Raw genomic sequence first — 25,495 nt, forward strand, 5'->3', positions numbered from 1 at the left:
TTGACTGATGCTTTCACAAAGGCACTCTGATTGGTTTGTCCCTGGGGTGGCAGTGTAGCAAAGTGGTACGGGGCATGGCTTGTAACCAAAAGGTTGCTGGTTCGGTTCCCCACTGGGTTACTGCTGCGTACCCTTGGGCAAGATACTTAACCCACAACTGCCCCAGTAAATATTGAAGAATAGTGGTGATTATTTAGTGATTACAGTATAATGGCAATTGTGTTTATGTAGCTTTTAGGGTGATCACATAACCAGGTTATATGATACAGTCCAATGTGATGCTGCTATGTTGGGCTGGTCACGCCCACATGCACGCTGTGATTGTGTGTATGTGGTGCAGGCCCACTAGCTGAGAGGCCCATGTTTTCATACACTTGTTAGTAGTTTGATCATGCCATATTTAATCACTTAAGAATGCTGAGACAATTTACAACCATACTACCTCATACCTTTGGAGCTTCTTATTATTATCCTGGGTGATATAGATGCATACCATTCGGTGGTACCACTTAGTTGTACCCCATATCCTACTCTCCCACTCTGCCTCCCCTGTCAAGGCTTGTGACAGAGAGGAGTCGGGTCAGTGTGTGCTCACTATCAATCCAAGGATACCTTTTGAAGCAATGTTTTTCCAATTAGGCGCCAGACTACAGGCCATGCAAGGTCGAGCAAAATTAAATATCCTACAAGACTTACATAAACAGTTCTCACTATTTAGGCTGCTGTTGTGTTGCCCTTGGGAGCAGAGGGAGACGGGACAGAAATGGGACCACGAGAGGGATGAGGAGTGTGTAAGGTGTGAGACTGTTAGCGCAAGACTTTGTGAGTGTAACATCTGAAACTCTGTTGAGCCGACCAATGCCTGTGAAGCCTTGCTGTATTGAAAACCATCATTAAACAATCTTTTCTCTCTCCTCCAACTGAGGTCCAGGTTAAAGGTCTTTGTGTCAACAGTTTTATTAGTTAGCTTGCAAGTATATTAATATTGAAGCAATTTCACCAAATTCCAACAATATCCAGTGGTATAAATGGATAACGTAAAAATTGCGACATATGTAAGTTGCTCTGGATAAGACCATCTGCTAAATGACAATAACATAATGTAATGTAATCTGGTCGGGTAACTAAATACACCACCGCTACAACACCTTCAGACCACATGCAGCCACATATGTGTAACCCTGAGGACATGGTAGTAAGGAGATGAGTGAGAACATCATCATTAAAACAAACAACCTGCAATCTCCTTCCAAAGGCTCTGCAGCCCATTCCATCATACCCCCAGCCAGTCGTCTTGGGCAAGACATCATGGAGGGCGCCCCGCTGCACTGCATTCATGTAGAGACAGGCTGAAACCTGGCGCTTTCACTCTGCACAGCACCGCGGCAACATCTGGGGAGTTTCTGGTGGGATGTCTGTGTCTGGGCAGGGTGTGTGCTCCTAATGCCAGGTACTCAGCACCAGGCTGCCATGTGTACAGCAGGCTCTGATGCCTCCCTTTTGGAGACGCAGTCTTACAGTGCGGGAAGTGATTTGGCCGTCGTGATATTCAGTCCCTGAAGGATTTCACTGTTTTTCCTCATAATTTCTGTGACAAGAAATGCATTTTCTGCAGTGATATTTCAGATATTTTGAATATTATTTTTTTTTTTCAGTAGATTCTTTCAAAACTAGTAATTGAAAAATTACCAAACCTGTAAATGTAAATAAAACGGTACATATGCAGTGGCAATGAAAGTATTCATTTATTTGTTTTACGTCAGAGTATACATTTCTTAATTACATGAAATTCATTCCATAACCTTGTACACCACTGAGATTGTGTTGGATGCCCGGTCATTCTACATCTCACTTCCGTCAAATGTTTGGTTTCCACCATTAAGCTCTCTACTTTGACTGCATGAAATGAGGATCAATGAAGGGCATTCTCTTTTTTTCCACCACAATATTGTGTGATGCCCCCACCTTTACGGGAAAGACTGGGATATTGTGGAGCACAGTGGACTGGATTACTTCATGTATGTAGCACTATGGTGTGGATTGGGAGACCTTTGACATGCCTGCCCTCTTCACCTTGGTGGCCCAAACTCCGTGACTAATGTAGCAAGCTCTCAGAATGCACAGAGATGGATAATGTGGAAAGGATATTTGTTCTCTTCTACCCCCACTGGACTTGTCTGCTTCTATCTGCATCTGTCTCGGGCTTTCCTCAGCTGAAGCCTGGTGGTGACTGATGCAGGCTATTGGCTCTAGATGACAGAGCGTGTGATTGAAATATTCAGAACACACCTTGATTGATAGCACCTGTGAATTCTGATGTTGCTGGAGCAGCTTCAGTATGAGAGAGCTGGTGATTATCAATTTATTGAAGACCGATCACTCATTCCTCAGATTCCTTATTAATCTGCCTGGGGAGTCTGTGGATGTATTTCAATAAGAAGTCTGCCTTTCTCTCTCTGCCAAGTGATATTTGTATGATTCCAAGTGCGTGTTGCTTCTTTTCAGTATCATTAATACATTTAAAAAGCCAGGGCCTGCCGTGCAGCTAATTGGAAGGAATTAATGATTTGATGCTTTTGATCTATGCATGTCTTATCTGAATTTTAAGTAGATGATACAGACAGTTGTTGTATCAGTGAATTATTTTCTGTGTTCATTCAGTGCTGTCTGATCATTACCGCGGTTTTCACAATATGCTGAAATTAATCTTTTTCTTTTTTTTTTTTTTGGTTTTGTGTGTGCTAGTGTGCTTTGGGTCAGCTTGCCGAGCTGTCCTTGCTGGATGGCATTTTCAGGTCTCCGCCGGGCTGTCGCCCAAAACGAGTATATAGGAGAGCAGGAATGACTAGACTGCAGCTCACAGCAGAAGGAAAGAGAACAGGCCACGCTGCCGAGTGAATGATTTTAAACACAACTGCTTCTAAATAAGAAGTAAAAGCACAGGGGTTAGAGAATGCTCTTTAATTAAAACTTGTTTTTTTTTTTTTTTTCCCCTGCTTTCAGAGCGTATCAACAAACAGCTGGTGTCTGCTTGTCAGCTCCATCAGGGCTGTGTCAGGGCTGTGCTCCCACTCTGTACGACCCCTGCTGATTTCTGCCGGGCTGAAATGATTAGCAGTTTATAAACGAGGAGGAGCTGACTCTTCTAATTGGAACAATAACACACTGTGCGTTTTCCATTATGTGCGTAAATACTTGTCTGATACCTCATTGATTCACTGCAAACACCTTTTCCTCTTTTTTTTTTTTTTTTTAGTAAGTAGAAAATTACAGAATGCACAATACAGGAATGTCTGCTTCAGCATGTATAAAATGAATTGCTAGAGTGCTTTTTGGATTAAAGATGTCAAAAAGAATTATTCATGTGTTTGGATTATGATTGTGCGGTTTCTTGGATTATTAAATAGCATGTGTTAAGGCATATCAAGCCATAGTCTATGAATGTGTTAAGTGTTTGGGGGATTTTTGTTGTTGTTGTTGTTTTGAAGTAGTCATGAATATAACATTACAAAAGCAGCCAGTTTGATTTGCATTTAACGATCACTGTAAAGTCGTATTTACAAGAGGATTGATTAGCTGTCTTGGTGTGCATTAGCCGTCTTCTCCTGCCTCTGTAGCTTGAATCAGTGGAGATCAGGTCTGGTCAAACCTAGAACTCTGAGGGCTTCTTCACTGACTTCCCCTTGGGGGCTGGAGGCTGTGGGAGGGTCTCGGGGTCTTGAAAACAGTTATAAGACATGGAATCATTACACAAGCACAGAGGTAATATTATGTATTATTGATAATGTTTCAAATGATGAGCGCTGTCTATCCGGGCAGGTCTGTTGCAAAGGAGAATGTATATACATGTAGTTGTGGTTAAAGTCACGTATTGCATAGAAGCAGCCCATTACTAGCACTGTTGTTGTGGTTAAAGTCGGAGCACTGGCTGAAAGGGAATAGGGTCACTGACAAACACAAGTTGATTGATGGCTATTAAAAAAAACACCAGCTTCCACTGTAGCAGAAAGGGACTCAAGACTGGGATGGTTGGTATGCTGTCAGGAAGAAGATGATAATTTTTCACCAACAACCTATGCCAAAAGCTGTGCAGGAGGGGAACTCAAACAATCGGCGACTTGTTTCTTTGTTCAGGAACATCTGGCATCTTCAGGATGCAGGCAGCGTGGCCAAATCTGCCATATAACATCGGCTTCATAGGTCTGGGGTTCGGGGCAGATTTGAAAGGGAGAAACCTCCTCAGAAGGAGGAACACAGAGAGGAGCGGCGCAGATTTGTAAAACTGCATCTTAATGACGGTCGGGACCGTGTTTCATGCTCGGATGAAACGAAAATGAGGCCTTGCAGACGTGCTCATCAGCAGCGTGTTTGGCGCCAGAGGAGTGAAGTTCGTGTTGAGAAGGACATCATTCAAACAGGGAGGCGCGTCTGTTCCAGTTTGGGTCTGACTTACATTTTGGCGTTCTGGTGCCCTCGTTAGAATCATGGGGAAAGTGGACTGAAATGAATACCCTCTTCTAAGAAGACGAAGCTTCATCAGAAATTGCCTTTCCAGCATGATTATGATCCAAACCATGAAGACGAAATGAATAAGTGAAGATAAAATCAGAATTCTGCACAGAAAATTGAAATCTTCAGACCTAAGTCCAGAAGAACATTTGTGATTCGAATTCAAAAGCAGTTGACAGGCAAAAAATATGGCTACGTCCACCCACACATGCTTTGGCTCAGCAGCCTTAGTCTTTGCTGTTGTGTGCCTGTCCACTTTCACAGACTAGTGTTAAGTTAGGACATTGACCATGTGAACAAGGAAAAGGACTCGCTGACTCTATTTGCAGTGCAGCGTGAGCTCTGGTAACAAGAAATTCTACATGGAACAGAACTCGCATTAGGAGTTGTACTAATGCAAGAGGAGGAGCAATTGGGGTGGAGGGGGGTGGGGGGCTGACTGAAAGGAAGGGCCATTAGGGGGTGAAGTTAGCAGATAAGAGGAGATTATGTGGGCAGGGATAAGGGGTAGAGGTAGACGTGTGCCAGGGACTTCCCTCCTTCTGTGCTGGTCTGCCGCACCACATCTAGGCACTCTGTCCTTACAGTTCGCAGTGTGTTCACAAAGACTCCACATGCACTGAAATCACTGTTTGAAGAGCACGCCATGCAGTTGGCCAGCATCCACTTACACTTCCTGGTGGGATTTTCACCGTCTGCGATATTCTGTGATACTGTCTGCCAGTTGCTTTCTCAACACCCACATTTTCTTTTTTTGGGGAAAAGGGAAAATGGATGAAATGGTCAAAACAGTCAAGAGTCCAGTGCACAGTGACACAGTGAGGACAAAATTCCTTTCCATTGCTTTGCTTTTTTTTATCTGCAGTGCAAACTAGTGTGTGATACAGAAATAAAACATTTCATCAACAATGGGGAAAAAAAAGATCATTTAAACTTTGATCATTCTACAAATGATAGTCTTCCATTGTCACAGTCTTGAATTTGCAGCATAGTCAGAAGATAACACAGGTCAAAACGAGGTTGTAAGGTCTTTAAATTTGGCTGCATTATGAGTGTTAATGGCCCCTGACACACTGTGCCGCATCTTGCCAGGTGACCAATAGAGACTGGGCATCCGCTAAACCTATACTTATGTGCAGCATTGTGGACTGCACAGGTGCAGCCAAAGTGCTCTGTCTCATCCACAGAAAAACACTTTGAAATGAATGTTTGCACAAGTGCAAGCTCACCTGCTGAAGTTACAGGCAGAATAGTGAATCTATTCTCAGAGGGGAACTGCACAGAATGACTTTAAACTGTTTAATTTTCACTATGCATAACAGGGGAAAAAAGCTTAAAGTACCTGATTGTGAGTTAAATGCAAGTAATCCACCTGAAAATGTGTACATAATGTCCCCTTTTCGAGACTATATCTTAGATGCTGAGTGTATTGCTGGAAGGTAAGTCGAGCATTATTTTTTAACATTTAAGACATAGGAAAGAAAAGACTTAATTTTGTTAAATTTAATTTGAATTGAAGATGTTCTTGTGTTACAATATATCTAGAGTATTGAATATATTTACAGAAGGCAAGTTGTCATAAATGTTATGTTAAGCTGTATTAAAAATACAGACATAAGACAAAAGAGCTTAATATTGTTAAATTTATTTAAATGATCACAATGACATGTGAGACAGATGCCCCTAGTCAACTGCGGGGATTACATTTCTGAATTAGGTCCATACTTGGCATAGGCTTGTGTCTGTAAGAAACTGGGTTATGGGCAGTTGTCTTGTTGACAAACCTGAATTCCTGTGACATGCATAATTATATTAAAAACACCTTTACACATAACATAAATCAGCAATAGCAAGAACAATAGCTAACAACAACAGACATTGACAGTGCAACGTTCCTGCTGACACCAATCAGCAGCTGTTCTGTGGATGCTGTTACATTGTGAGAAAGCTCAGACATGGATGTATATATGTACGTTCCAGAACGTACTGTTTCCTCATTCAGCTGTTTATTTTATAGAAGCATATCCTTTGGTTACAGGTTCAATGAACAAGTGGTTACGACCCCTCCATCCACTCTACTACACCACAGAGTTCATTGACTGAAGGGCAATCACTGTAACTCGGCCTTTCATTGATCTGAATAAGGAAACAATCCATGTTAATAAGCCAGAGCATTACTTTTGTACCTCAAAACATGTTTTCATCTTTTGAAGGTCCTCACTTCATCATTGTGTGTCTCTCCCTGGCATTAAAGCAAAGCGCAGTGTAATAGACACTTATTCTCTGGAGAGAGACGACTCTTGTGCCTCGATGCGGCAGGCGAAATGATAGATTGAAATTGATCGCTCAAAGCTGAGAGATTACTCTCCAGCTGAGAGTAATATATACGAGAAGACTGTGAGGCACAGGAATCGAAACCTAGCTCAAATTCCAAATATTTCGTTTTAATAGCTCGGCTGAAAAGAGAGGCTTCTCGCAGCTGGAAGTTAAAATGGAATGTGTCTCTCTAGAAGGAAATGATTTGGGCATACTTTGTAAGGTAGCCTATAAATGAGAAATGACATTTTATCGCTTCCCGTGGGAATAAATACTCCTCTCCCGTCACATTTGTGAGGTGTGTAGCCTTTTTGCAGGCAGTGTTTATGCAGTCTGAGCTGCAGTAATAACCCGCGGGTTGATGCAGGTGTGGGAGCGGCGGTGTGTTTCTGGATGCAGCTATGACAGGTGAGATGATGAGAGGGCATCATTGATGTGAACGGCAGACAGATCCAGGGCTGTTTCTAATGGGCTGCATCTACAGCCACCTGCCGGTTTCATCCAAGACGTCCTCCCAGAAGATGCTTTCAGCTGGCGCCAGGCTAACATACCCATAGCATATGAGCGCGCACAAAAACATACACGGGAGACAGGAGAGAGTTTCATGGTATTAGACATTTTGGGATGTTTGCCTTGTTGGTTTTGAGCTCAGCCACCGTGTATGCAGTGGATCCCCTCCGCATCAGGATTTGGGATAGCGAGTCCCAGAAGGGGTCCTGGAGCCTCCCTGTGTGCACTGGGCCCTGTTCCACTGTCTAGCGCTGATGATTGAACACTAATCCGGGACTGACGTCACCTGACAGTTACCTGCCTCGCGTCCCTGAAAAGAGAAATTTGTTGAAGCTGTGTAAATGTTAACCGAACGATACAATTTAAGTATTTGTTTAGCATATGTGCTAACATCTGACCATCTGACATCTTAGTCAGGCAGCCATCTCCAGCGGGATTAACCAGATTATCATTATTCAAATGAACACCTCAATCAAACCAAAGCTGGGGGGGTGGGGGGGGCTTAAATAAAACCACAGAAAGAACGCCATGGAGCCCCAGGATCGGGGCTGGAGCGTTCTGCTGAACAGCGGGCACAGCAGCCTGTCCTGGATCTGCAGGCTACAGCCAGGCTGTACCTGCAGGTCTACCTGTCTTTTATCACCTGTGCAGCCATGCATTCACCTTCACTGTGCATGAAACTCAGAACAACACTGCATTTAGTACCCATGCAAGCACAACAGAACAGTACTATTGCTACTAATTCAATACTGTTAATAGTAGTTAATTGAATGCAATGCATATTCGTCTCCCCACATCCTCACATTCTCTGCGTACACAAATCAGACTAGTCATCAACTAAAAATGCTTGGATTGCTTACCAGGAAGTCTCTTTAGCTTGCCAGCTAGTTTGGTGCACAATGGCTAGACTAGGGTGCACATTGTTTATAGTAATGCTCAAAATATTGAAAATTATGCTAGTGTATCTCAATGAGGCTGTGATGTTTGGATCCAAGGCAGTGATGGTCTGTTATGAGAATGCATGGCTCTTTTGCTGTCACTGCTTTAAGAGCAATGGGATAGGTGGATGCTTATATTTCTGTTTAAGATGGAATATGTGGTGCCCTCAGCTGATGTGGTATGAATAAATACTCTATATTCTTAAGACCCATGAGGGTTTGTGTGCACTGTTAGGCGGTAAGATTGATATCAAGGCACCAGCCCTGTCTCTGAAATTGATGTTCTGTATTTTCATGCCTGAACTTCACAAAGCTTCTATCTTTAGTGTATTAGATCAAAACCAAAAGAACAGATATTTGTGCATCTTGCCACGGCAGACCAGAGTTTATCCTAATAACTGCACTTAATTATATAGAGCACAGTTGTGTTTTTTTACAGATATGCTATTGGGAAACCAATGACAGAAACTGCTGTGACATAGCGGTGGCTTCAGTTCATCACTGGGGCAACACACACTGTGTCACATTGATTTTAATGCTCTTTGATGCAAGATGTAGAACTGGAATGTCTCATTGTATCCGAATGACAGATATTCTACCGAAAGGGAACATATAAGGAACTCCGGGCTGACTCACACAGAAAAAAGACATGCACATACACACGTGCGTACATAGACAGGCGCACACGCACACACACACGCACACATTGCACACACATTCTTTTCTTTTTTCTTTGCCTGCCACCACCCTCCTCTCCAGGGGACCACTTTATTAAGCAAGTTCACATGAAATGATCTGGCGTCTCATAAATTCGAGTGATTCATTATAGCTGGTAAATAAATAAAAATCAAGTCCACAAAATGCACTTACAGTATTTTACAAACAAGTATGAAGAAATGTACAAGAAAGGGTGAAAAAGGAAGAGTGAAAATAAAATAAGATTACCTTTTTTTCCTGGCGATCCCCTGCACTACCTCTCAATCACTCATCCCAGAGCACACAGCTGCAACCCAACCATACATCACCACAGCAATATCAGACAAAAACGAATAGGACAGGCACTCACAGACAAGGCAAGGTGGAGACAGCAAGACAACAAGACAGACAGACAGAGATATGGCATGGGGGGAGGGGGGCATTTTGGGTATACAACAGCTGTGCTTCATTGTAAAAAGAGAGAGCACATTGCTTATGGTGGTGACTGTGGTGAATTACTCAAAAAGCTGCAATCAGTAGGTTGGCACATACTGAAGTAAACTATTATCAAGGATTGAACAGAATTCAATTCAGTTTATTTGAGAGAAGCTAGGAAAGATGTGTGAAAAAACCCCATTTAAACAGCTTATACTGAGTTGTACCTTGTGAATTGTTTTGAATTGTAGTGTTGGTAAACATGAAAAAATTATCAAATTTCCTTTTCCAGCTTTTAGAGTCTATAGAGTTTTGTGGATCCTTGGATGTGAGTTTGAATATTTTGGATAATACATTTTTGGTATGGGTTATAGCCGTTCATTTTTTAATCAAGGGTGACTGGTTCTCATTGAAATTGTAAATGTCTGTTTTATGGATTTACTTTGCTGAAAGTAATAAACATTTTGATGAGATGGAGGGTCTCTGGAGGTGTAATACTTGATTATTTTTCACATGTGTGATTGATATGGGTAAGGCCCTTTTGTTGCCAACCGAAATACAAAATGGTATGCTCTGGTGTTAGTTTGTAACACACGTATTCTCACTCATTCACACCACTCATACACATACACACTCACTCACTCACTCACTCTCACACACACACACACACACACACACACACACACACACACACACACACACTCACACACGCACACACACTCACACTCACGTAAAATTTCTTCCTTTAGTCTCTACAGTGCGTTTTTTTTAAATTTCAGGGAAAATAAAATCACCTTTCTGAGAGGCACAATAAGCACCTTACCTGAATTAGCCACGACATGTGCAGCCTCACCTAAACCAGCCCAGCGACCCCACCCCACCCCACACCAGTGATGCGACCATTTCCAGCAACATTACATACAGTCATCCCACACCAGCAATGCTACAGTCACCCCACACCAGCAATACTACATACATTGACCCCATTTCCAGCAATGCTACATACAGTAACCCCATTTCCAGCAATGCTACATACGGTTACCACACAACAGCTATGCTACATAGTCACCGCACACCAGCAATGCTACATATAGTCACCACACACCAGTAACGCTACATACAGTCACCCCATTTCCAGCAACATTACATACAGTCACCCCACACCAGCAATACTACATACATTGACCCCATTTCCAGCAATGCTACATACAGTCATCCCACACCAGCAATGCTACATACAGTCACCCCATTTCCAGCAATGCTACATACAGTCACCCCATTTCCAGCAATGCTACATACAGTAACCCCATTTCCAGAAATGCCAGTTTGCCAGGAGGTCAGCATGGCCAGTATCTGGCACAGTGTCCTGTGGCTGATCTGTTTGAAGGCCCTGTTTGGATTTCCTCATTGATCCTCAGTGCCATGCCCTCTATCTCCCTCGGCCATACTCTCCGCCATTACCTGCTGCAGTGAAACCAAACCCTCAATGAATATTTACAGATGAGAACTGAGTCTTTGTCATCGCATTCAAGGTGCCCTGACTGCCAAAGGTCTGTTATTCTGTGAAATGAGACAAATGTTTGCTTAAATGGTGTAAATGCAGCCATAGCAAGTGGCTAAGCTGTATCTTCTAAGTACAGGGTTGTAATGTATGATGACGTGCTTCTAGCAGAGACACATTTTAAAGATAAAGTTGAAAGATACATTTTCATCAATTGTGAATGCCTGTTATCAGTTTTCATTTTTAAACTATGATAAATATAAAGGCATAAAATCTTCCTTTTAGCGTCTCACTTTTCAAATATATTTTACAAAATTAAAATATAAACCATATAGATATCATTCAAATCAAAACTCTTTTTTTTTTTCAATTTTGTGCTGTCTGAAAAATTGATGGATCGGAAAACATTTCCTGTGTTCTTTCAGTCCAGATCGTAAAAGTGTAAATCTGACGAGAGTGGAAAAAATACAGCTCCCACAGTAGAAACCCATCCTTCTCTGTCATCAAGGATTCATCTGTTTTCCACAGTTCTCACAGCAGAGGACAGCAGCTGGCGGGACTGCCATGCATTGATCTGTGACTTAATACCATTGCAAAGATTTACATTAGAATTGGTTGATTTCCATTCCAGCAATGCTGGCTGAAGTTTTGTTCTATAAATGTCAGAGGCATTAGGAGAAGAGATTTCAGTGAGCGACATGGCTCTCAGCAAAAAAAAAAAAAAAAGCAAAGACCACGAACAGCCTCCCAACAGCAGTACAAGAGTGCTCAGGCAATACTATAACACAGGAGAGTCTGACAATAACGCTGGGGAATTACAAGATAACATGATTTCATGATTTTGTACGGATGGTGTGTTTGCTGGATCGATGCAGCGCATGTTTGCAGCAGGTCTTTGTCTTCACCCAGAGAATCACGTCCGAGAACAGGTTCGCATTCAACCAACTTGACCTGTTTTAGCAACACGCAATTATTTCTCACTCCAAATTTATCATCTGTTTCAATGAAACACAATTCATGCTTCATGTCTTTACACAGTTCTCTTAAATAAAATATCTATAGGTATCTATAGAACATTAAATAAGTAAAGTGCTGCAGACCATGTGAACGGGCATCCTCCACTGGACTGGTGAGGCTGCATATCAGCCAGTCTGACAGTCTGATCATGTGACCACTGGTGGTCTTTAAGCAAAGACACACATTGCAGTGAAATTTTTGTCATTTGACTCTTTTTTTGTTTTAATTGAATTATTTTCTGTTAGACTGCACCGGGCAAAGCATGCCTTTGCATACATTCCGTATGGAAGCAGACGTTTGAGGAAATTGAGGGTCAAATCTGAAAGATGTCCTGGGTGGCTTGGGCTCAAGGGGTGAGGTGTGGGTGTTGAATAGAGCAATACTAACACTGCCTCAAAATGCACCACAGAAGTTGCTTTTAAATAAACAGACTTCATAGGTAACCCAGGGAATAGTGAGAGAAGTGTACTGAAAGCACTTAATGGCAGAGAACAGGTCGGCTTGCTCCGTGGGCCGGAACCCCCCGCGGGCAGAGCTGGCGCAGAGTAGTGATTTACCTGTGGCCCCGCCCACTTAATTCTATCCTCTGACAGCCTAATTACAGATGCACAGACTGACAGCTGCCTTTTTCCTGCGGTCTGCGATTAACAGTGGAGAAAGTACGGACCCTATCTAGGAGCCAAACTGTGTGAAATGGCGGTGAAGCGTTCCTCCAAATCGCCTTCTCCCTCTGATCTTTGTGCTGGCAGGGAGGAACAGCAGAGTTTCCACCTCCGTGAATCTGTCTTCTTAAGGACCGAACATCTGGCTAACAGTGGAAAACAAAAATGGATGCGGTTGCTAGGCTGCTATGGTTTGGAATATTTCAGCATGTTTTCAGTGATGAGAGCAAGCGCTTCCTCATAGCTGTGTTCAGTGTGATAAAGTGTAAGCCAGGGGTCGGCTTAGGGTCACAAAAGTCTCCTCCAAAATCAACCTGGAGGCATTTTTTATTGGGCTACAACAGTACATGCTCAAAAGATGAACTCCAACTCTCTTCTTTGGATTGTATTTATTTTATTATTTTTTTATTTGAAGAAAAACTTTTACGCAGATGTCCACCCAGTGTTCACCCACATCAGGGTACAGTTTACAATCAAATATACAGACTCATTATACAATCAGAGTCTAAACACACACAGCTTATGATCTTTAAATGGAACATATTAAGCATATTAAACAAACCATTACATCAAGCTGAGAATAAGTTGATACACGTAGACAAAAAGTTTTTTAGACATGAAGTACATGGTTGTCATCAGTTTACAGTTTGCACAATTGGATCCCTTGATTCCTCTCATAAGTTCCATTTATTGAAGCATTAATTAAGCAGCATAATTAAATAAATAATTAAAGCCCCTGTCATGGCTCTTGAACCTTTGCCAGACGCGAGGAAGAGTTAATTAGTCACAACAACCTCCACAGAGATAATTAGTGACGGAGAAGCTTTTCCGAAAGAATCAATTCCCAATTCATTTTGGTTGCCAGAATCAATTCCATGATTCCAAGACTTGGAATTGATTCAATAAGTAATGGTAGTTTTGGTTTGTTTTTATTCAACTCTCTTTCGTTCCTTTGTTCTACCTTCTGTATCGGTTCCTCTCCATTGACTCAGAGTCTCTGCAGCTAGGCTCTGTGATTGAGGGAGTTATACTTATTTCTGTGGTCTAGCCACTACCTTGGCATCAGAATCGGAATTGGATGGAAATGGAATCACCTCTAAAATAAGCTTAGAAATGGTTTGAATCTTCCTTCCTTTGAGTTAATTTCATCATTTTAGAGTATTACAGTTGTAAGAAGCAATGAAAATGTTCAAAAACATCCCAATCAATAAATTACATCCAGCATTTATCCCATAATTAACCCAACAAATAAAGGTTACTGACTGTTTTCAATTAACCCCTGCTTGTTTTAGGTTTATTAATTAAAGAAATGGTAACGAAGCAGAGTTAAATACATTGTACGTGGTCATATTCCCTGCGCTCTCTGAGGGTAATCAGTCAGAGAGATGGAGGACCCTGCAGACCCAGCAATGTCCCAGAGAAAGACACCCCGCCTTTTGCCCTTATAAAAACCCATATAAAACCAACAGCCGAAAATAGGACAGCAAATGGCGCATGAGCAAAGTGGAATGGCGGCAGCAACAGCTCTGTGCTAAATCTGTGCTTTCAGACAGGTGCAGACAGGTGCAGACGCTCAGGTAAAGCAGAGTGCAACAGCACCCAGAATCTGGGGCGGAGACATTAATATTCCCCACTGTCACAGCACGCTCTATCCCCTAGGGGTCAGCAGTCAGAGTGCTGCACAGTCCACAGGTGTGTCTATTCTTTATTCCAAAAATGAAGGCAAATCCTGTCACTGGGTGAGGTGCGGTGTCATATGGTGCATCACTGTGGCATACTACACTACAGTGTATTTTGAATGCTGTTTTACAGAGTGATATAAGATAATAAAAAAATAACACTCCCATTTCTTTGAACAAGCTTGCTTAAAGTATAGCAGGAATTCTCCTGCCTTAATTTCTTCGTTTCATGGTTTAGTTATGTTACATTGGTTCAATGGTTTAATTATGTTTCATTTGTTTTATAATGTACGTTTCATTCATAATTTAGTGTTTAACCAATGAATGTGTACAACTTTTCAGCTGGATGTTAATGTCTGCATTTTCAGAATTTTAAGTTATTTCTGGTTTGACCAAATTAAGTTTCAGAGGTTGGAGACAGCAGTATTACAGTGTCCATTCGAATTATTGAGAACAGGGATTTTCCGTAAAGCACAGATAGGCCAAAAGGCAGACTTATATCATAACTGGCTCAATACAAACAAAATTTACAAGTGCAGTGCCCTTTACAAAACCAATAAGCATAGCCACTTTCAAAACAGCTGAGATGGTCCTGTCTGCATCTCCGCTTCCATGGTAACCTTCTAGTGAATGCAAGCGGTTATGTCTCTGGATGCTTAACCATAAACGAGGTGTCAGCAGTCAGTTTCTCTGTCCGAGAGCAGAGAGTGGAGCGAGCTGCTGCAGAATGGACTCCCCCCCCCGCGCTCTTCACACACTCATTTGATTAATAGTCCAGTCCAATGCTGTTCAATGGGAACTAATTACCAAGAATGTGCCACCTTCAGCATTTCACATAACTGTGTGTAAAAACCAATATGAATATGTAAGGCTTAGGTTTCTCCCTCCTTTCTTTAAGGGATCAGCGCCTGGGTGAATATTGTCATTTGTCACTCTGTTATATGGGGTCTTTAATGCTTCAGTGCAGCCCTAAACAGGAGGCTCCAGCATTGACTTCCTCATCAGCAGAAGCTTTAAGCAGTAAAGCCTCAGAGCACACTGCTGTTTGAGAGTTAGAGGCTCTGACACAGTAATATCAACTGGTTTGACTCATGCTGACAGTAACATTTTCTGTTTTTTTTTTCTTTACTGTTTCTCTTTGATAATAGTTCATAGCCTTTTGCATAGGTAAGCAGAATTGCAAGATTATGCAAAGTTTTTTTTTAAGTTGTATATATCACAACTGTCTGGAACTAAGTTTGAAAAGGTTTTGTTTCATTGAAATTTGGTAATTTTCCCTGTGTTATGTCAAGGTTTGTTACATCAGTTTCCCTGTTATATACAGATTCTTTCAATGTTTTTGTTCATTTTTCTTTCTGGGCGGCTAACAAGCAGCACCACAAGCAACACCATCACACACCATGTTCGGCTTTATACACATTGTTGACGTTTATGACATATATGCTTGTTTGTGTTCATTTGTTAATATTTTATCGCACATTCCATTTTCAGTGTGCGATTTCAATTACTAGTCACTTCCAGAAGGGCAGTAAAATGTTGAGATGAAACATAAAAATGGTCATAATGCCTTCTGAAACACTCCAGTGTGTTTGGAGGACAGAACGACATGGCACCAGGGGATCGGTTGTGGGTGTACAGAGCAAATGTGCACCGAAACATTCTCATCCATTTTGTTTTGACAGGTCATATTTGAAGCAGAGGTCTCCGATGGGAAGAGTGGTTACATTGCGATTGATGACGTCCAGGTTTTGAGCTATCCATGTGGTAAGTCATTACAGGGCTACTAATTGTTTCCTGCTCCTGGTGTTCCGCCGATGGCTCTGCGTGGAAACACACAAACGATGATAAGTAGAAGGTGAGGCACCTGGAGACAGGTGGAAGCCTGCCGTAGGAGATAAACAAACAGCGCACAGAGTAAAGGATATTAAAGTGTAAGAACATTACGAGGAAGCAAATGTTAAAAACAAATTCTTCGCAAAACTTTTAAAGTATGTGAGCTGAAGACTAATAAATTCCATAAGGTTTGTAGGTTCAGAATGTTTTTGCCTGCACAACTCATGGTGGGGAGCATCTATCAAGAAACATCTCAGTAAAGAAATGACAAGGTCGTTGAATTGAAACCTCTAACAAAAGTTAGGTGAGGCCATTGAATGAAGCTTCTAACGAATGCAAGGCAAGGTCACTGAATTAATCCTCTAACAGAGGTACGGTAAGGCTATTGAATGTAACCTCTGATCAGCATATGTAAGGCAATACATTCTATCCCATTCTGTTGAGTGGTTTCTTTCACCATCAGGGAGCATAAGCCGAGGGTGGGAATAGGAAGCTGGCACCTTTTTGTGGCAGACGTGTGACCCCACCCACACAGGTGCAGCATGGAGGAGCAATAGAGGATCTGCACTTTCCCCTGTCCCTCTGGAACAGCTTCAGTAGTATACCACTGAACCACTGAAAAGGAAAAAAAAACTTAAGGCTATGTCAGTCAGTCAGTCTTAAGGGCATCTGCTAAGATAATAAAAAGCAAACGAGTGTATGAATTATTATTCACAATGATGATGATGATGATGATGCTTATTATTATTATTATTATTATTATTATTAAAGTCCTATTGATATGAAGAAATCTCTTTTCCAAGTGAGACTTTGGCCAAGAGAACAAGGAGTACATAGTACATAGAACAATATGTACAACACTAACAGAGCCTGATATAAAAGCAGTTGTTTAAAAAGTCATTACCAAACACAAGTGCACGGCTCAAGAAGCAAGCGGTGCGGTCTGGATTCCGTAAGTGTAATAAAACAATCTATTTGCAGTTAAACTTAAGATTTTTTCCAGGACCATGGAGCGAAGTGGTCAAAGGCTCTTTTCCCAAACTCAGTTCTAGCACAGGGCATGTTGGAAGAAACTGTGGACTGTGAGCAGAGGTTATGAGTACTTTCCAGACAGAAAGCGAGCACAGATATGATGACAGAATACCTACGATGGCTTTGTAAACAGATATATACCAGTTTTTTGTAAGAGTCTGTTGTGAATTACGATACGATACAATAAACTTTAGTTTACTTTAATTCCATCCAGGCTTTTGTTATAGCGTACAGTAGTGTATAAGGGGCAATTAGTGCTGAAGTGTAAACCTCCGTAATACAATGAATCCAGCGAGAGAAGTGGCGTGCTGTACATTAAATCACAATAATCAAGAGTGGGCAGGAAAGTAGCACATACAGGCCTAGCTTTGCTGTCAGTCTTTTTTTAGCCAAGTTGCCGTCATGAACTTTAAAATGTGACTCTTTATCAATCCATGCACCAAGGTATTTATAGAATTTGTAGTACGGTGTCTTATTTAATATATTATCTTTGGACACCTGCTAAGGCAGCTAAAGTGAAGAATATTCCTAACTAGAACTGTCAGGATTTTGCACAGCGTAATAAAGCTTTATCGCTCTGCCCCGCATGATTAGTTGTGACAATTAACTAAAATGAAGTAGTGGGCGGATATAATCGCCGGTTAAGGGATCTTGTGCCCTTTAACAACTGTTGAAAGGAAGCCCGCGGATTGTAATCCGGGCCTTAAGTGGGTCTCGGGTCCAACACGTGGGGTAATTGGAAATGGGAAATGACAGTTCCACAGAGAGACTTGCGGTGACAGCTCTCTGTGGGCGCAGGGAGTGGGTGAGCTCTCTTACTGAGGCTGATTTCCAGCTAATTAAGTGCCTGTCTACACATAACCCAATAAGTCACTCATTTTGTGTAACAATAGCACTCTCCCACCAGAACCCTTATAGAAGGCCATTAGGATCATCAAAAAATGAGTTGAACAACAATTATGTAGCGCTTCTCCTTATCGTAACAGTGCCCCCCCCCCCCCCTCCCCCCGCCCCCCCTTCCAGCAGTGGCAGCGCTGTCGCAGGATAATTTCCATGGGGAAACACTGCTGCACGTTGTCCGTGATCACATGCGTTCTCACTCAGGACAGTGGACAGTGCACCTTGCAGTTACTTTAAGCCTGCCCGGTAACGTTCGCTGAGCGAGGAGGACTAAACAAGCTCTCAACAGCGTCCTGCGTCCTGCTCTCAACAGCGTCCTGCTATCCGAGCTGAACGGAGGGGGAATTCACAGAGGAGATGTGTCATTAAGAGCGAAAATAACAGAAGATACCACCTAACCGTCGGCCGTCTGATGGGATGTGTGATTTCTGGAGTGGAGAGTTCACAGGAGGATTTTCGAGCTGCTGATGGCTTCTTTCGATGAGCCGTCTTGGCTCCCACCTGGTCTGTTATTATGGCTGTTGATACAGGCTCCTCTGGTGGTGTGGCCTTTTCCCGCAGCCCCTCTAGAGTCCAGCCTCATTTAGGACTGACTCTGGAGCAGGGAGGCCAGGGTACATCAGTATTCAGTGAGACCATGTTATCTGTGCCTCACACTCCACACCAGCACCGGTACATGGTAGTTTGGACCTATTTGGTTCAATACTACCAATATGCTGCGGTTTTGACCCTTCTGATACAGTACCACCAACATGCTGCAGTTTGGACCCTTCTGGTGCAGTGCCACCAACACACCACAGTTTGGACCTGTCTGGTTCAGTACCACCAACACACTGCGGTGTAGACCTGTCTGCTAGAGTTACCACCAGCATGCCACAATTTGGACCCGTCTGCTTCAGTATCACCAACACACCACAGTGTACGCCTGTCTGATACAGTTACCACCAACATGCCGCATGAGTCCAGCCTCATTTAATACTGACTCCGGAGCAGCGAGCCCAGGGTACATGAGCATCTAGTGAGACTGCATCAGCTGAACCTCGAACACAGTGAACATGCCGTAGTTTGCAGTTATTATGTAGCACATGATTTATGTCATGTAGCAGGATTCACTGTGTGTAAATCCTCACAGCTTTGATGTTTAGCAGCACCTGTGGGTCCAATGAGGGCAGTTGGTCCTTCCTCACAGGATTCAACCCCTCCCCCAAAATGAAGATGAGCCTGAAGCTCTGACCAGGTTTCACATGCAGACATGGTTGGAAGTGGGGCTTCCAACAGAAGATCTTTTCAAAATTACTGTACAATTTCTGGTGGAACAGGTGGTGCAAAAAAATATTTGGTCTCCTCTTTTACCGTTTTCATATTCTGTTGACCACTTCTGCTTTTAATGCGTACAAAATGTCTTATCCTATAATATAAGTCTCCACAATAGTGTGTGGATTCATTTGTCGAATGACACAGTTGTGATTACAGTAGCTGTTAGGTTAAGAACTATCACTGAACATAGAGTAGAAATAGTGATATCGGTAGAAATAAAGCTTTTAAACAATTAATGCTTAAAATGTGTTGGCTTTATTTTTAATAAACAAATGTAGATCAGATGCATTTCACTATTGTTGCATTGCCTCTTCAAATAAATGACTTTCAGTGTTGAGACAGACTGCAAAGTGAGTAGGGATATCTATACCTCTCCCTGAAAATGGGTTTATCTATTCCCCAATACAATTTATATAGTACAATCATAATTTATCTTACCAACTTCAGCTTGCAAGTTGTCAAAGGTACATAACAGAGAATTCTTGAGAAGGTGCTCCTCCGCAGTGCACTTGTGAATTTAAACTCGATCTTTTAAACTAGAAGGGTTTGTTTCAATTTTCGAAAGCCAATAATGCCTGACTCTGTGCAGTGTTTCCTGAAAATGAGAAGAGGCTCTCTCATAACACCACTACCACAGGTGTTGCTAGAGATGTATTTACATTTGTTCCTTTGAGCGAGACATCATCTCTGTGGGTGATAGTGTGGTCTCGTTCTGTCCTTTTCTTCCTGTTTTTTTTTTTTTTTTTTCACAGACTTGTGTTTGTTCAGAAACTTTTGGCCCCGCTCCAGACTCTGACAGGACATCTGGTCCGTCTCGCAGCCAAATCATCCTGCATAATACGAGTGTTGTCCCAAACTGTTTGTTAACATCCTTTCATCCAAGTCCATTTTCTTACTCAACACTCACAGTGGCAGTACAATGAGCATCTTAGACACAAAAGATCTTCTGTAAATTGGCAGGTTTGTCTATCAACCTCAGGCTAATTTAAGGGGATTGTTGTGCAAATGAAACATATTTCAAATTGAATACAGATCTCCAATCACAGATTTAAGGTGCTTTCAGTCATCAGTGTTATCAGAGTTATCATTCCATATTAAGATAAATATCACATGTATTACATGTGATATTGGCAGGTTTGTCTATCAACCTCAGGCTAATTTAAGGGGATTGTTGTGCAAATGAAACATATTTCAAATTGAATACAGATCTCCAATCACAGATTTAAGGTGCTTTCAGTCATCAGTGTTATCAGAGTTATCATTCCATATTAAGATAAATATCACATGTATTACATGTCAGATAAAGTTGAAATCATTGGCATTAAAGGAATTGGGGTTTTCAGAATAAAGAGAATGTAAAATGAAAAGTGTTTTCATTCCCTCAGCCCTTCACCTTCATGTGTACTCATTCCTGTCACTGTCAGCTTTAATCTGACAGATAAGGCGGAGAACGGTGTTTGGGAGCAGGGGTGAGAGGCAGAAGCCTGAGTTTTGGAGCCGGAGTGAGAGGCAGAAACCTGAGTTTTGGAGCAGGACTGAGAGGCAGAAAGCCAAGTTTTGGAGCAGGAGTGAGAGGCAGAAACCTGAGTTTTGGAGCAGGACTGAGAGGCAGAAAGCCAAGTTTTGGGAGCAGGAGTGAGAGGCAGAGCTGATTTTGGGAGTAGGCAGGAATGAGAGGTAGAGAGTTGAGTTTGAGAGCAGGAGTGAGAGGTAGAGAGTAGAGTTTGAGAGCAGGAGTGAGAGGCAGAAGCCTGAGTTTGGAAGCAGGAATGAGAGGCAGCGCTAAGTTTGGGAGTAGGCAGGAATAAGAGGCATAGAGTCAAGTTTGGGAGTAGGCAGGAACGTGGCTGGAGGCCTACATTGATCCTGCTGGCTGTGTTCAGTTTCTAAGAATTGTCCTGTTTTTTTTTTTCCCTGCAGATAAATCGCCTCACTTCCTGCGTCTCGGAGATGTGGAAGTCAACGCAGGGCAGAACGCCACTTTCCAATGTATTGCCACGGGCCGCGACGCTGTCAATAACAGACTGTGGCTGCAGGTGAGGAGGGCACAGGATGGGGTCAATCCCAGGATCAAGTCACTATGGGAGTGGGGCCAGCAGAGCCAAGAAAGAGAAAACTGCCTGAACATCAATATGATGCATGCAGCTCTCCTGCTATTTGTCTGAATGTATATTTGTGTTTTAGGCCTGTCTGAATGAAAATGTTTTTTAAAACTGAACATGTGTTTTTTATAGAATTTGTTGAATAATTTTCTAAATTATTTACATTTATATTTACATCCAGTTATGTACATTCATAAATGCACTAAGCAGACAGGTCAGTGAAACAGAAGAAAAACAGGACAAGAATCCTTTTAACTACAATCTTTTGAGAGATGTCGTCTGTTAGAAATCTTCTGTCCATTCTGGTCGATTTCAGCCTTATTTTAGAACCAGAGCACCTTTGCCTGCTGTGAGGAGTAGACTCCCAGCCATTTATTGAGGCACACTGTCTGAGTTGTTCAGTGGCACTGTGCTATAAGGATGTTAATTCTGTCACTGCCACCCAACGTGGCTCTGCCCTACCCCTCTGTTGGCTTATTAATATTGGTGTCAGCTTAGCGGTGGCTGGGTTCACAGTGTGAGGCAGGTGGGGTCGAGACCTCCACAGCTGCCTCCAACAAGCCAATCAGACTGCTCTTCTCCCGGGTGAATGAGTGGGCATATGTAGTGCCGCGACAACGTGACCTTCCCCCGAATGCTGGGGCCGGGAGGTGAAACTGGGAAGGAGGAACTGCCACTGCCACAGACTTGCCTGACAAAGCTGCACACGTCATGAGCTCCACGCATGTGACAGCTCCAAATGGGATAAACTGTTTACATCAAAACTCTGCAAAATCCACCTCACACCCCCCCACCCCCAAGCACACGAGAGGCCAATGATGGATGACAGCCGTTTGTGTCATCTTTTGCTTTTAAGAGGGAGATATGTTAATTTACAGAACAAACAATAAAGTACAGCCTCTGCTGTTAAATATTCAGTCATTTCTGTATTTTCAATTGAGTGTTTTCTTTGTATTGTGTGTGATGCATTAGACACTGTTCAAATCTCATGCAAATTATTATTTGTTTAAAGATTCTTATTTTTCCTCAACCAATCTACACTTTAATCATTTTCTGATACTTTTCTTGTCAAAACCATCTTTTAGAAAACTTCAGCTGATATAAATAAAATTGCACAGAGGCTTTTATAGATTATTTTAATTATTATATTACCATGGAGAAAACAAAAATGATGTTTTATCTTGCCTTTCACAATAGTTTTCACCATAAATAACTTTCTTCTGTGGCTGTTTACCACTTATAAAGTCTGGTCAAATGTTTGAATATTTTTTGTGAATGTATTTTATGTGAACAGAGAAGGAATGGGGAGGATATTCCAGTGACATACACCAAGAACATCAACCACAGGAGGTTCGCCGCCTCCTTCCAGCTGAAAGAAGTGACCAGTCAGGAGCGAGACCTGTATCGGTGCGTTACCCAATCACAGCGCGGTGCAGGAGTGTCCAACTTCGCCAGGCTCATTATCCATGGTAAGCTAGCATCTAACCCCTGAAACTGAATGACAGCTTGCGGTGACAGTGTTGGTAGTGGGTTGTTGTAGGTGATATTGAATTTTTGTTGCAGTTGTTGATGATGGTGATAATGATGATGATGTTGTTTTGTCGTTGGTGTTGTTTGTGGTTATGTTGTTGTTGATGATATTATTAGTATTGTTCTTTATGTTGTTCATGATGGTGTTGCTACTATTTTTGGTATTGTCGTGTTCATTCTGGATCTTATTTCTGTTGTCTTTGCCAATTATTTGTTATACTGCCCGGATAGTGTTTATTACATTTCCAGGAGCAGTGTTCCTTTAAAAGTTGAATACGCTTAGTTATGGTTTGCACCACATATGTCATTACTCAAAAAGGCATGAAATGAACAGTGATGTCCCGGTTTTGAATATTCAGGAGTTTTAAATGCAATAAACACTGATTCTTAAATCTTTATTCCTAAATCCTAATTATCATAATTACATTTTCTTGCAGTCTTTTTATGATGAAAGGGTCATGGATCGATGCCCATGGCTAGGGTTTGAATGCTGACCTTCCTTTCATACAGATATAGTCAAATTATGCAACAGGCTAAACAGCATATTTATATAATATTCGACCATTTTTTTTTATTTGCAAAGAGTGCACTTTGTTATCCATTTCGGAATTGCCTGAATTTCATGCTGTTTTCACATTATCATTATCAGCGAAACACATTACATGTTCTGCATGGGATCCTGCAAGGCTCATAGCTGAACAGCCAAGCTTTATTGATTAACAGCGCAAATTTTCTTGGTGTTCAGAACAATATGTTTGAGAAATGTCAGAACATTTGCATACTGAGAATGCGTCAGGGACTGTACAATAGGTATATCTCTCAATGTGGAAAGGATTTCTGAAAACCAGGAGTCAGCATCATGTGATGCACTGTGCTATGGCATATGGAGGAATGAGCGAGATATCTATCTCATAAAATATATTATTCGGGGATTCTTGGACTTACTTTTGCAAGACATATTCTTCACCTCCAGCCAAATACCTGAGTAATTCTGCTGATGGCATAATTCAGGGTGATTTACCACATATAACTCATGCACAAATAGGGTTTTAGATAAATGGACAGTAAATCATTAGCAAACAATTCCTGCATAATTATACAGTGGCCTATACAATGCTGTCAAAAATTGAAGCATGCTACAATCTTACAGGACAGAAATGTAAGGCACAAACTCATGTCACTGCGACAGAGATACAGTAGGCAAGGACAAAGCTCATGTAGTACCACGTGTTTGCCTCCTGTCGGGACTCACCCAATTACAAGTTTTGAAACGGGGTGAAATTATTAAATCGCACAGCTGTACAACTGTAACCGTGATGTAGGAATGGACCAACTGTAAAAGACCTTGGACTTTAATTTACATATGTATTTACACGGCATACAGTTTTAGTGTTCTGGGAATTATAAATATTTGGACTTGATGTCATGATAAATATTCTATGCGGAGATCATTAACATTTCAACCAGAGATCAAAGATTTTAAATATCAACGGAACCGCAGCGAGCATCTGTTTATTTTGAGGAAATACAAACAAATTAGATGTATGATATGGAGGCCAATATTACCACAGGGAGACTATTACAGAGCGTCTCGTGTTGTGATGCGTAAAGTATGTTTGCGTTCGCCGTTTGCAAACGAGGCCAGCGGAGACACGAGGGCAGTGTACCCTGCTGACAGCTGTAACGGACAGCTCCGAATGCGCGACTTTTTCATGCAAAGCCTCTGCGACCATATGGTGAATAAACCCTGACAATCTTTGCTTTTTCACTCTCACCTAAGGGCAGACGCACAGAGGGTAGTGTCTTGTTTATCTGAGTGACTGTAAAACAAATTTTCCCGAGTGTTTGTGTATGGACAGTGAACAACCCCCCTCCAAGACCCCCGGTGTTGGAACTAAGTTGAATATCCACCGCGGTGACAGATTTGATATCTCGCTGGGCTTGAAAGCTGACATCCCGTTACAAGGATACAAAAGATGGTAATTTTAAGGGAAATTTTGGGGGCATTGACATGGTTTGCCTTTAATGAGAACTGGCAGAGTGGAGCCCATTGTCGCACATGACCTAAGGGTAACAGTTTATTAGTGGCTTCTCTGCCAAACTGGAAGTGACAGAGAACGCCAGCGGCTATTTTGGTCCTCTTTGTAACAAATGAAAATTTCAGCGATGAATTCCTTCACCTAAGGAGTATCAATATATGTGTCCCCCAGCTCTGTAGCAGGAAATATGACTCAACGCAATTTTGTCCTCAGATTAGCGTTGGTCCTTTTGAGTAATAATATCGCCCCTTGCTAGTACAATCAAATTTATTGACAGTGCCACCTATTAGAAGTCATTTCAACAAAATGTGCCTGCCTTCAGTTACCTAGTTTTCTGTTTTTTTAGATAAGAAATGAAATTGTATTCACATATTTCAGGGAAAGCCGTGCTTCTTTTTACAGCTTTGGAACCTGTGGTCGTTTTGTGTTTGCAGTCTCTTTATAAAATGGTGTCTAGAACAATGTACTTTTATTTGTGT

At 41.9% G+C, this 25,495-nt stretch overlaps 1 protein-coding gene across 1 annotated transcript in view; it reads left to right on the forward strand.

The window, feature by feature from the left end:
- LOC118786673 (receptor-type tyrosine-protein phosphatase kappa-like) overlaps window positions 1-25,495 on the forward strand; it is a 125,959-nt gene that overhangs the window by 39,572 nt on the left and 60,892 nt on the right. The window contains exons 4-6 of the mRNA XM_036541900.1: window positions 15,946-16,027; window positions 21,266-21,381; window positions 22,742-22,916. Coding sequence (XP_036397793.1) covers window positions 15,946-16,027; window positions 21,266-21,381; window positions 22,742-22,916 — 373 coding nt within the window. The remainder of the gene's footprint in view (window positions 1-15,945; window positions 16,028-21,265; window positions 21,382-22,741; window positions 22,917-25,495) is intronic.

Source organism: Megalops cyprinoides, chromosome 12, assembly GCF_013368585.1.
Source record: "Megalops cyprinoides isolate fMegCyp1 chromosome 12, fMegCyp1.pri, whole genome shotgun sequence".
Taxonomy (NCBI): Eukaryota; Metazoa; Chordata; class Actinopteri; order Elopiformes; family Megalopidae; genus Megalops; species Megalops cyprinoides.